The 12,752-nt window shown below is 39.6% G+C and overlaps 1 protein-coding gene across 1 annotated transcript in view; it reads left to right on the top strand.

Annotated features, from left to right (window-relative positions):
• STK31 (serine/threonine kinase 31) overlaps nt 1-11,287 on the top strand; it is a gene marked incomplete at both ends in the record, with an annotated part of 72,664 nt that extends 61,377 nt beyond the window's left edge. The window contains 2 exons of the mRNA XM_084230594.1: nt 8,979-9,047; nt 11,093-11,287. Of these exons, the coding sequence (XP_084086720.1) occupies nt 8,979-9,047; nt 11,093-11,287 (264 nt within the window). The remainder of the gene's footprint in view (nt 1-8,978; nt 9,048-11,092) is intronic.
• Between the last annotated feature and the right edge of the window lie 1,465 nt (nt 11,288-12,752).

Below are 12,752 nucleotides of genomic sequence, written 5' to 3' on the forward strand. Positions count from 1 at the left end.
TACTATTAGTGAGACCATCCGGTATTTTTCTTTTTTTTTCTGGCTTATTTTGCTGAGCATGATCCCTTCCAGCTCCATCCATGTTGCTGCAAATTGCATGTGTTTATCTTTTTTGAATGCTGAGTAATATTCCATGGTGTATATGTACCACATCTTCTTGATCTGGTCATCTATTTTTGGGCATTTGGGTTGTTTCCAAAGCTTAGCTATTGTAAATAGTGCTGCGATAAACATAGGGGTGCAGGTGCTCTTTGGAATTGATGTTTCTGTGCCCTTTGGGTAAATACTTAGGAGTGGAATTGATGGATCATATGGAAGCTCTATGTTTAGTGGGTCAAGACATCTCCACACAGCTCTCCATAGTGGTTGGAGCAGTTTGCACTCCCACCAACAGTGCAGGAGAGTTCCTTTTTCTCCACATCCTCACCAACATTTGTTGTTGCTAGTTTTTTTAATATGTGCCATTCTCACTGGTGTCAGATGATATCTCATTGTAGTTTTGATTTGCATTTCCCTGATTGCAAGTCATGTTGAACATTTTTTCATATGCCTGTTGGCCATTTGCATTTCCTCTTCAGAGAAGTTTCTGTTTAGCTCTTCTGCCCATTTTTGACTGGATTATTTTCTTTGTATTTGTTGCGTCTCATCAGCTCTTTGTAGATTTTTGTGATCAGTCCTTTATCATTAGTGTTGTGTGCAAAAATGTTCTCCCAGTTGGTGGGGTTTCTCTTTGTTTTTGTTATTGTCTCTTTTGCTGTGCAGAAGCTCTTTAATTTGATATAGTCCCAGCTGTTTATCTTTGCTTTCACTATCACTGCTTTGGGTGCTTTAGCAATTTTTACCTTACTACATCCTCCTAAACAACCATATGAGGGAGCTCCTCTTTATCCCAAGCATAAGCATGAGGAGTGTGAGAGTCAAAGGGACAGTGCTTCTTCAATTATGTACCATTGCAGAATTTGTCTTGAAACTCCGTGTAAGACACCTTCTGCCTTCTCATCACAATTATGAAATCTCAAAGGCACAGCCTGCACTGAACCCAGTAATGAAAAATTGCTGAAGGGGTTCCAGAGCTCAGAAATAAGTCACCAGTGAATGTCATCACACTGACTTTCCTTAAGATATATAATTCTCTTTGTCAAGGCATCTCCACAAGGCTGCACCATGTGGGCCATGTGAATTGTTTGGTGGGAAGTGTTCCTCTTAGAAAGTCTTGTATCTAACATTTTTTTTTTTTAAAGATTTATTTATTGATACAAGAACCAGGGTACAGGCCAGATGCGTGGGAGGGTGAGAGGATTCACCAGAGACAGAGTGGGGAACAGAACAGGCAGACTGAAATTCACTGCTGAGGGGAGCAGCGGGCATGACAGGAGAGGTCTGCCACGCCATGTGGGACCCTCGCTGGCCAGCCGGGATCGAACTGGCACTGCAGAGGCTGCGGACAGCTTCACAGTGCGGCATTCAGCTGCCTGTGCCACCAAAGGAGTCCCTTGATATTGATTCTTAATCCAAAAATAAGAGACAGTGGGAGAAACAATATTTCATATTATGTCATTCCTTTAGACCTAGCTCATATGGCCTGTAATGAGTAACTCAGAAATATTATAAGTAAGAGAAATCTCAGGAGAAGAAAAATGGGTGGAAATCCACTAAAATCTGGAAGTGTTTTTAATAATAAAGCAGACTGAGCGGTGTGGATCTCATTATTACAGAATTGGATGCAGGAGATTTAAGGGTCCAGGATGGATGCACCCAACAAAATCTCTAGAACCCTTCTCTGTGTAAGAATTTCATGTAATTTTGGGACTTGCTCTGAAATTCAACCAAGGACCTCAGGCTCATTCCTTTTCTATTGGATCCAAGAGGTATAAATTGTGCTGCAATAATATTTAATCTTTACTGTTTCTGTGTCCAAGGGTTTTGGTTTCTTTATTTTGTTTATATATATTTTACATCATTGTTCATTTTTAAACAATGTTTGTCCCCCCCGCCCCTCAGGTGTAGTCCCCATAGAATTTCCTTCACCAGTTAAACCACGCAACATCACCACAGTCCCCTATGCTCCTCCCTTTCTCCCTGCGATCCCAAAGGGTTTTGCTTTATCCTACTGATTTTCACTGTACAGCCTTTCTTTGGGTGTTCTTACTTACTCTTATAGTTTCTCTTACCACCTGTTTGTTAGTGGCTCTCACATTTGTGACAGTAACCTAGTCATCTTGACAGAGTTTCAACCTTCTGTTTATATATGCCTTTTTGCTGGCTACTTTTACTTAATTTATTAGGTACTTTATCTTGTTCTAAAAGAATATAAGGCATTTTACTAGGTTAATTTAACAGAGCAAGATATGATAAATTGAAAGTAGGTAAGGAAAAAAAAAGGTGCATACATAAAATAGAACTATCAATGAGATTACAACAAAACGCACATCACAAAAACCTATTTAAAGCTGCTAGTACAAAATGCATATATTGCCATTCCTTCCTTATTTATACTCATAGCAGGCACTGCAAAATGATCATGATCATGTGCACTGAGTTCAGATGTGACCTCAAAGCAGCACCCATAAGAAATAGTACTTCCATATGAGCCAGCAATTCCACTCCTGGGTATTTACCCAAAGGACACAGAAACATCAATTCCAAAGAGCACCTGCACCCCTGTTTTTATAAGCACAATTTACAATAGCTAAGCTTTGGAAACAACCCAAATGCCCAAAAATAGATGTCCGGATCAAGAAGAAGTGGTACATATACACCATGGAATATTACTCAGCATTCAAAAAAGATAAACACATGTAATGTGCAGCAACATGGATGGTGCTGGAAGGGATCATGCTCAGCAAAATAAGCCAGAAAGAAAAAGAAAAATATCGGATGGTCTCACTCATAGCAGGAATCTAGAAAACTTAAATAAGGGACCAGGAAAAAAGAATAACTATAAGAAAGAAAATATCAAAATCGACAAACAACTATGAACCAGAGACACTCTATGGGGAGTGGGGAAAGGAGGAATTGGGGTCAAAATAAGGGGGTTGTAATTGTATGGGGAATATAAAAATAAAAAAAAAAGAAAAGAGAAGAAATAGTACTGGGCCTCCCCTGGTGGCGCAGCGGTTTGAGTGCTGGGCTGCAAAGCTGCCCGCAGCCTCTGCAGGGGAGGGTCCCACATGGCGTGCAGACCTCTCCTGCCACCTGCTGCTCCCCTCAGCAGTGTTTTTTGTCAGTCTGCCATTTCTGCTCCCCGCTCTGGCTCTGGTAAATTCTCTCACCCTCCCACCCTTCCAGTGCTTGTATAAATAAATAAATAAATCTAAGAAAAGAGATAGTACTGATTTATGAGAACTGGCAAATAAAAGCAAACCTGTTTATCAGCCCTGATAAATACATTTTCTATGAATGAACCACTAGCATGGTTCTAATCTTTCAGTCATTATAAGTAAGCAAATCTAGTCAGTTATACACATGATTATCTCTAAGATATAACCAGACCAATTAGGGCAAGCACAGCTCTTGCCTTAATTTGTTGTGAAAAGTTTTACACAAAACAAAACAAAAATAATGTATTTGGTTGAATGTTGGGCGATAAATACATGGGATTCAGAATATATTTGTATGTAAGAAATTTTCCATATTGACTTTTAAAATGGTTTTTATTTCATTTTAATGAAGTCGACAAACAACTATGAACCAGAGACACTCTATGGGGAGTGGGGAAAGGAGGAATTGGGGTCAAAATAAGGGGGTTGTAATTGTATGGGGAATATAAAAATAAAAAAAAAAAGAAAAGAGAAGAAATAGTACTGGGCCTACTACTATAGTACTGTAAAAAAATTATTTTTTACATCATTGTTCATTTTTTTATGTTTGATTGCTCCCCTCAGATGTAATCCCTCTAAAATTTCTACCACCAAATCATCCATGAACTGTCACCTTTGTCTCTTGTGTGCTTTCCTCCCCTTTTTGGGCCGCTTTCCCTACCCATCCCCTGCACTGTGTCTTAGTTCTATAGTGTGCCTACTAGTTTTTTTTTTTTTTTAAATTTTATTTTTATATTCCCCCATACAATTGCAAACCCCCCATTCTGACCCCAATCCCTCCCCTCCCAGCCCCCACCCACCAAAAAGTGTCTCTGGTTCATAGTTTTTTGTTGATTTTGATTTTCACTTTCTTATAGTTATTCATTTTCCTGGTCCCTTATTTAAGTTTTCTAGATTCCTGATATGAGTGAGACCATCTGGTATTTTTCTTTTTCTTTTTGGCTTATTTTGCTGAGCATGATCCCTTCCAGCGCCATCCATGTTGCTGCAAATTGCATGTGTTTATCATTTTTGAATGCTGAGTAATATTCCATGGTATATATGTACCACATCTTCTTGATCCAGTCATCTATTTTTGGGCATTTGGGCTGTTTCCAAAGCTTAGCTGTTGTAAATAGTGCTGCTATAAACATAGGGATGCAGGTGTTCTTTGGAATTGATGTTTCTGTGTCCTTTGGGTAAATACCTAGGAGTGGAATTGCTAGATCATATGGAAGCTCTATGTTTAGTAGGTCCAGAAATCTCCACACAGCTCTCCATAGTGGTTGGACCAGTTTGCACTCCCACCAACAGTGTAGAAGAGTTCCTTTTTCTCCGCAACCTCGCCAACATTTGCTGTTGCTAGTTTTTTTAATATGTGCCATTCTCACTGGTGTAAGATGGTATCTCATGGTAGTTTTGATTTGCATTTCCCTGATTGCAAGTCATGTTGAACATTTTTTCATATGTCTGTTGGCCATTTGCATTTCCTCTTCAGAGAAGTTTCTTTTTAGCTCTTCTGCCCATTTTTGACTGGATTATTTTCTTTGTTGTTGCTGAGTCTCATCAGCTCTTTGCAGATTTTTGTGATCAGTCCTTTATCATTAGTGTTGTAGTATTTTTTGGAGTGTGGGTTTAGTCGTAATGAAATTCCGGAGTTTCTGTTTGTCTGGGAAGGTCCATATTCTTTCTTCATCGAGGAAGGAGAGCTTTGCGGGATAGAGTATTCTTGGTTGGCATCTGTTTTCTTGGAGTCTGTTGACTATGTCCCTCCACTCTCTCCTTGCCCGTAGTGTTTCTTCAGAGAAGTCTGATGTCAGCCTGATTGGTTTTCCTTTGAATGTTATCTGTTTCTTCCCTCTTGTCAGCTTCATTATTTTTTCCTTGTCCTGGATTCTTGGGAGCTTTACTATTATGTGTCTTGCTGTATTTTTCCTTTCGTCGTGGAAGTTTGGTGTTCTTCTTGCTTCTTGTATATCAATTTTCAGCTCCTTCTTTGCATTTGGGAAGTTCTCTTCAATTATCTCCTGGAATATTTTCTCTGTTCCTGTATCTCTCTCCTCTCCTTCTGGAATTCCTATAACTCTTATATTTCCTTTCCTCATGGAGTCAGATAGTTCCCGAAGTATTTCTTCGTTCTTCTTCCTTCGTACTTCTCTTTCCTTTTCTGTTTTGGTTCTTTTTATTTCTGTGTCTTCAAGAGTACTTATTCGTTCTTCCATTTCATCTATTCTGCTTTCATTGCTTTTCCCAGAGTTCTTTAGTTCCTCCATTAATTCTTTGATCTCCTGCATTTCTTCTACTTCCCTCTTTAGGGACTCAATTTCATTCTTCTGACCATTGTTTTCCCTCTTTAGGGACTCAATTTCCTTCTTCTGATCATTGTTTTCCTTTATGACTTCAGTCACTTTTTTAATCATGGCAATTTTAAATTCTCTTTCTGGAAGGCTCAGAAGTTCTTCCAAGTTACTGTCGTTGCAATCTGGGGGGTGGTTTTCTTTTTGTGGTGTGCTTCTTTCCTGAGGAGTTGTTAGGTTGCGTGTGGTTCTTCTACTCCCTACTGTCTGTTTTCTAATTTGTCGTATGCGTTGGGACACTGTATTGCTCGGACTGGCCGGCATCTTGGTTGAACTTCTCCGCTCCCCTCTGGCTCCTCCAGGAGCCATCTCTGGCTTCTGGGGGAGCTTTCTGCTGGTTTCAGGCAGTCTTTACTGAAGAAATTTCCCTGTTGTACAAATGGCGAAGTGGGACGCAGTCCCTGCGCATCCGGTCTCAGGCACACTCTTTTGCGCACCCGGTCTGCCCCGGACGTGGTTGCCTGCTCCCTTTGTGGGCTCAGCCTGCTGGTCGGAAGGGGCCTGGCATGGGCTAACTTCCCAGCTGGCCACTGGGTCCTCGAGAAGCCTTCTGCCCTTTTCAAGAAGTCTTTTCTTAAGAAATTTCCGTGTTCTGGGCCTCCCTGGTGGCGCAGTGGTTGATCGCTGGGTTGCGAAGCTGCCCGCAGCCTCTGCGGCGCCGGTTCAATCCCCGGCTGCTCCCTGGCCACCGGAGGAGGGTCCCACATGGCGTGCAGACCTCTCCTGCCGCCCGCTGCTCCCCTCAGCAGTGTACTTCGGTCCTTCTGCCTGTTCTGCTCCCTGCTCTGGCTCTGGTGAATTCTCTCACCCTCCTGTGCTTGTGACTGTACCTAGTGCTTGCATAAATAAATAAAAATAAATCTTTAAAAAAAAAAAGAAATTTCCCTGTTCTATGGGGTGTTAGTGACTTTTTTTCTGGTCGCTAGGTGGCACCAGAGATCTCTCCTATTGTCCTTGGGGGGCTGTTTTTCGACCCCCCCCCATGGGACTGGGAACAGAGCGAGAACGGTAGGGTATACCTCAACGGCTTTGGGGTGCTGTGTCTGCCTTGTGCCCCACCGTCTTGGCGAACCCACGCCCCGAATTTTGTGCCCCGGGTCTCAGTTCCAAAGCCCTCAGGTCCAGGACGCGGGCTGTAGCCCAGTTCAGTGGCGCGGGAATGGCGCCTTTTGCACCCCGCTCCCGTGCCTGGGTGCCTGGTTCCTGCTCACTCAGTGAGGGACTTTCACCTCAGTGAGGGCTTCCGCGTCCCCGCAAGCCTAGGTGGCAGGCGCGGGGACCTGGGCAGCCGCAATCCCAATTCGTGTTTGCTTTTCAAGCGCGCCAAGTTCGCTGCTTTTCCGTGCAAGCTTACCAGCTGGTCGGGGGCTGTGTGCAGATCTCCTCCGATGGTCTTTGTTGTTCTCTAATGGCGCCAGAGCCGTTCGCTCACCGCTGCGGCGAATCCTGCAGGGATCTCCACAGCACCCGTTCACGGGGTGTGGTGGCTGCAATAGTTCCTTTCCACTCACAGTCCCGCTTGCTGTGTAGTTTGTTCTTTTTGGTCGTTTTAGTTTGTTTTTTTCCTCCTCTCTGTGGGTCGGAGAGTGCCGACTCTGTGGGTGGGGGAGGGGAGCAGGGTTCTGCGCTTTCCTCCCTTCTAGTCCTCTTTTTTGGCGACTTTCTTCTTCGGGTAGTTTGCTGGAGTTGTCCGTTTATCTTCTGTGTCCCACTTCTCACTGGGACCTGCCACTTTTCCTCCCTATTAACTTTTTTTAATGGGAGATCTTACTCGCAGCGTCTCCTCGCCGCCATGTTGCTCTGCCCCTAGTTTTTTTTTTTTCTCTTGTACGGTTCTCCTGTATTATTCCTATAAGTGAAACCATCTCATATTGTTTTTCTTTTTGACTTATTTCACTGAGCATAATCTCTTCCAGCTCCATCCATGTTGCTGCGAATGGCATGAGTTTATCTTTTTTGATGATTGAGTAGTATTCCATTATGTATATATACCACATCTTATTGATCCAGTCATCTGTTTTGGGGCAACTAGGTTGTTTCCATATCTTGCTATTGTAAATTTTGCTGCAATAAACATAGGTGTGCAAGTTTCCTTTAGAATTTATGTTTTTGTGATCTCTGGGTAGATTCCTAGGAATGGAATTGCTGGGTCATATGGTAGATCCATTTTTAATAATTTGAGGGTCCTCCACACAGCTTTCCATAGTGTTTGAACCATTTTGCATTCCCCACCAGCAATATAAGAGTGTTCTTTTTTCTCCATGTCCTTGCCAGAATTAGTTGTTGTCATTTTTTTTTTTTAATGTGGATCATTCTTTTGGGGTGAGGTGATAGCTCATTGTGGTTTTGATTTGCATTTCCCTGATTATAAGTGATGTTGAGAATTTTTTCATGAGCTTGTTGGCAATTTTCATTTTTCTTTGGATAAATGTCTTTTTAGCTCTTCTGCTCACTTTTTGCCTGGATTATTTTTTTTTTTTTGGTTAGTTGTGTAAGCTCTTTGTAGATCTTTGATATATGTCCCTGATCAGTTGTGTGGAGTGCAGGTATTTTCTCCCAATCTGTAGGGTGTCTCTTTGTTTTGGTAATTGTCTCTTGTGGTCCAGAAGCCTTTTAGTTTGATGTAGTTCCAGTTGTTTATCTTTTACTTCATTTTAAAAGCTTGACATTTCTTGAACACAGTTTGGGTATCAGAGTGGAAGAAAAATTGCCTTATTTTATTTTGTTGTCTGTAATGTATGAATTTTGGTGAAGCCAGTTTTATATGTAAGCTACTAAATTTTAGTATATTTAGTATATTAAAAGTGCTTATAGTGTGTGCATCAACTCTGATGCTTTAGGAGCCTCAGGAACTATTTGTTGTTTGTGAATGGTTTTTTGTCCTACAAGAGCTAATGTGCTTTGGGTGAGTGGTCATCTTCTCTCTAGAATCTGAAAAGTTCCAGATTTTTTTTTAAAGATTTATTTATTTATGCATGCAAGAGCTGGAGTACAGGCCAGAGGGGTGTGTGTGTGTGTGTGTGTGTGTGTTGGGGCCGGGGGGGGGGGAGGCGGGTGAGAGGATCCACCAGAGAAAGAACGGGAAACAGAACAGGCAGACTGACTGAAACATACTGCTGAGGGGAGCAGCTGGCGAGTCAGGAGAGGTCCACTGTGCCATGTGTGCTGCTCTGTGGCTGGCCAGGAATGGAACTCTTGCCGCAGCCTGCCCCACAGGTTGATGGGCCACCAGGGAGGTGCTGAAAAGTTCCAGATTTGACTTTGCTATAGGAATGGCATTTTGGTACATTGGGTATTTATTCATTTTCATTTTCTTTAACAGCTTTCTGTTCAAAATCAGGAATTTGAAACAAATGAAGATGGAATCCCGAAAGTGGATCAGTGTCATTTGGTATGTGATCTTTAGTCATTTTTTGATTGGAAATGTGATATGTAGTAATAATGCAAAACTAAATACTTGAGAATGTTCTCTAATTTTTGTAAGATTGCAGAGTAGCATTCACAGTAAGGTATTGAAAAGTATTAAAGTGCCCTATTTAGACTACTGCCAGGGAATTGTTGCCAGAAAATACTGCTGGATTGTATGTTTGACACAAATTATGTAAGTCTAATACTGGAGGTAAATTAGTCTTTGTTGTATCCTCCAGTATCCTGTTATGTTAAAATTGTTCTTTTGTAATTAAATCATCTAGTATGACTAGGTAATAAGAGGTTACATGTGGCAGTAAGTGAATCTGTGAAAGTATATTGATTGGGTTCTAAATAAATTTTCATGCCATTTTTTAGGTGAAGAAAATCCTCATTTTTTGTCATTTAAAAATATTTTATAATTATTTTTTTGTAGCCCCTCCCTTTTTAATAGCAGTTTTAGGTTTTTGCCAAAATTGAGAGGCAAGTAGAGATTTCCCATCTACTGTCTCTTTTGACATATGTATGCGTGTTCTACCCATTATCAGCATCCCCCCCAGAGTGGTGTTTGGTATGAGAAATAGATTTGATAATATCCTTTTCCATTGTAAAACATTTTATTAAAAAGTTATCCCTCCCTTGGAAAGGCAATCATTTCACACATTAAAATTTCATTTTATAGGAGTATATTTTCAGTTTTTCAATTTTGTCCCATTAGTTTGTTTAGTCATGTTCCAGTGCCTTTTTTTTTTTTATTAACAAATTTTTAAATATCTTTCAATAGTTGAGAAGGCTATTGCTTCATTGCTATTTTTTTCAGGTCTCTCATGTCTGCGTATTATTCTTCTAAAAGATCTTTACAGTTAACTTATATTGTTTGAAGGGAAAAATTCTGCATTTTTATTAGAGTCATGTAAAGTTTATAAATTTGGGAAAATCGGCACATTTATTGTGAATCTTTTTGTCCAAGCACACACAATTCTCTACTTGTTCTATATCTACCTTTGTTGTTTTTAAGAGTAAGTGCTATTTTTTCTCATTTAGATTTTGTACTTTTCGGTTAAGTTTATGCCTTCTGAGGGTACTACCGCTCTGTGTGTGTGTGTGTGTGTGTGTGTGTGTGTATTTTAACAAATGAAGCGCTCAGTTTACTTCCACCTTAATTTTGCTATCCAGAGTTCCTTTTCTGAGTCAATCTATTTGGCCATAAAACTCGCCTTTACATATGTTTAAAACATTCTATAGAGTGCAGTATAGGTGTTGACATTTTATTCATTTAGTAAATACTGAGTATCTTCTTGACACTATGCTAGTTGTTGGGGATGAAATAGTAAACTAAAATTTATGATCTGAAGAATCTTAGGGTCTGAGGATGCCAGCAGTCAACAGGTGATTTTTATTTAGTATGAAATGTGTTCTGATTAGAGTCATCAAAGGGAGTGAAGAAGGCATACCCAATTGCGTAGGGACATGGAAATAATAATCATTGTGTTGTTTACAAGTGATAATAGAAATAACATTTCTTTGAAATAGTGAGCCCTAATAAATTATGGTTCCTATAATGATGGTGATGGTAGTGGTAGTAGAAGAGTTCCTATATGAGATCAAAACTTCAAAATTGAACCCAGAAGCAGTTGATCAGGTAAAGGAGGGTGCCTTTGTAGAGGCGCTTCCTTCAGTGTGAAATCTGCAGTGTCAAACTCTGACTCCATGCCTTAAAACAAGGGGGAGTTATAAAGTGTTCATTTTGGATTTTCACTTGTTTTTGACTTATTTCAGTGGTGATTTTCTTTCCTTTTACTCCTCCCCCCAACACACATTATTATTGTTTTTATTACTAGAGTAATTCCTTTCCAATAAAAACCAGTTGGATTTTGTAGAAATCTTTAAAAATCTAAATAGAAAATACTTTTATTCTATATCATTGACTAAAAGTGTTTTTGAATTGAATTCTCCTTCCTTATTACAAATTTGTCCTTTTGCTGTTCGATTGTTATTTATTTTTGTAACATCTCTTTTTGCTTGCAGGATGATAATATCAAATCCCTCCTCTGTAGCTTGATCTGTTGTAGAAATTCAATGACAGCTGAACAAGTTCTGAATGCTGAATGTTTTTTGCTACCAAAGGGGAAGTCAATTCCAAACCCAGAAAAAGATACTGAATATATTCAATATAAAGAGGAAGAATTTAAGATGGAGCAAGGAAAAGATAAGAAATGGTGAAACCAAATTTGATTGATGGAATAATATTCTTTGTTAGTGCAAATATTCATTTTAATAACTTTGTTTAGTTTGGTTAAATAAACTGAAAAAAATTCTGAATGTGTTCTGGAGCTAGTTGGGTTGTGTTTTTGGTATTCCACTTATAAAAAATAAAACATATTTGGCTATGTAAAATATTGTATGCTTTGAAATTTTATTTGAACTGTAGTTGTTAAGGGAGGGTTTTCTGTAGTTACTTTTGGAAATTATATAGTATAATTATAATAGAAAAGGTTACTAGATTGCTGGAGAAATCTTGTACAGATTTTCAGTATCTTGGCTGGCTCATGATGTTGGGTGACACTTTTGTTCAACAAATGATAGTTGTCATCTGCTTTTTATCCACTTGCAGGGATATAAATATAAATAAAACATGGTTTTTGCACTTATAAAGCATATAATCTATTGAGAAAGTCAGAGATGTAGGCACATCTTCACAACACAGCATGGAATATCCAATGATAGCTCTGGACAGAGCTTGTGGAATCACAGAGGAGGGCTGCTTATCCTATGGAAGAGGGGTGACAGGGAAAGCATTGTGGAGGAGGTAATACTAAGAAATTTATAGAAAACCTCTGGTTCATTTCAAAGTATCAGTGCTGAGTCATTTCAGTGTATATTTAAATGACAACATTTGTTAAATTTCTTTTTAGCATTTCTCTCAAGTCATCAAATTACAATTTTTATCATTTCTTATTTGTTGGTATAATCATATCTTTTGCCCTTCAAATGACATGTAGAAGCACTTCTGGAATGGCAGAGTAAGGACTTCAGAAAAATCTATTCCTCTATAAAGGAACAAGAATACTGCCAAAAATTATCAAAATCAGTTTTCAGAACTCTTAGCCAAGGACTTGTAACACTTGAAAGAATGTTCAAGATAAATAACTGAATCTTGGTAAGAATTGTGGGCTTTGTAGTGTTTTTACTTGCTGTAGTCCCATTCCCTGTCCCCAGCTTTTCCTATAGTTTTCTGAACCAGCAGCCTTATAATCATGTTTTCTATATAAAACAGTGATCTAACAGTCAGTGGAATTGGCAGAATGTTTTATTTCTTCAAAAAGCTCCATTACTAGAGAATTGCCAGTATTTGACCAGGTTGTCAGCTCCCAGGAAAAATCCCCATTCATAGGACTTTCCTTTATTTGGCTTAAGTCAGAACTTGTTCAGAGGGAAACACACTTTTTCCAGGGCATTTGTTGAAAAAATCATAGCAGTTGTTTAATATCACAACTACCTGAGGTGGTGATACCTGTTGGGAACAACAATTTAATAGGAAAATCTGGGAATTATGTTGATGGGGTGCATGGAAAAGCTCCAAACATATTGTGGTTCCAGAAGGCCACATCACATACATGTTCAAGGCTCTGTGAATGCCCAGGAAACATGTGCAGGGTCTCCAGTCTTTTGTCCCTGGCTGACCTTA

Source organism: Talpa europaea (genome assembly GCF_964194135.1).
Source record: "Talpa europaea genome assembly, chromosome: 3".
NCBI lineage: Eukaryota > Metazoa > Chordata > Mammalia > Eulipotyphla > Talpidae > Talpa > Talpa europaea.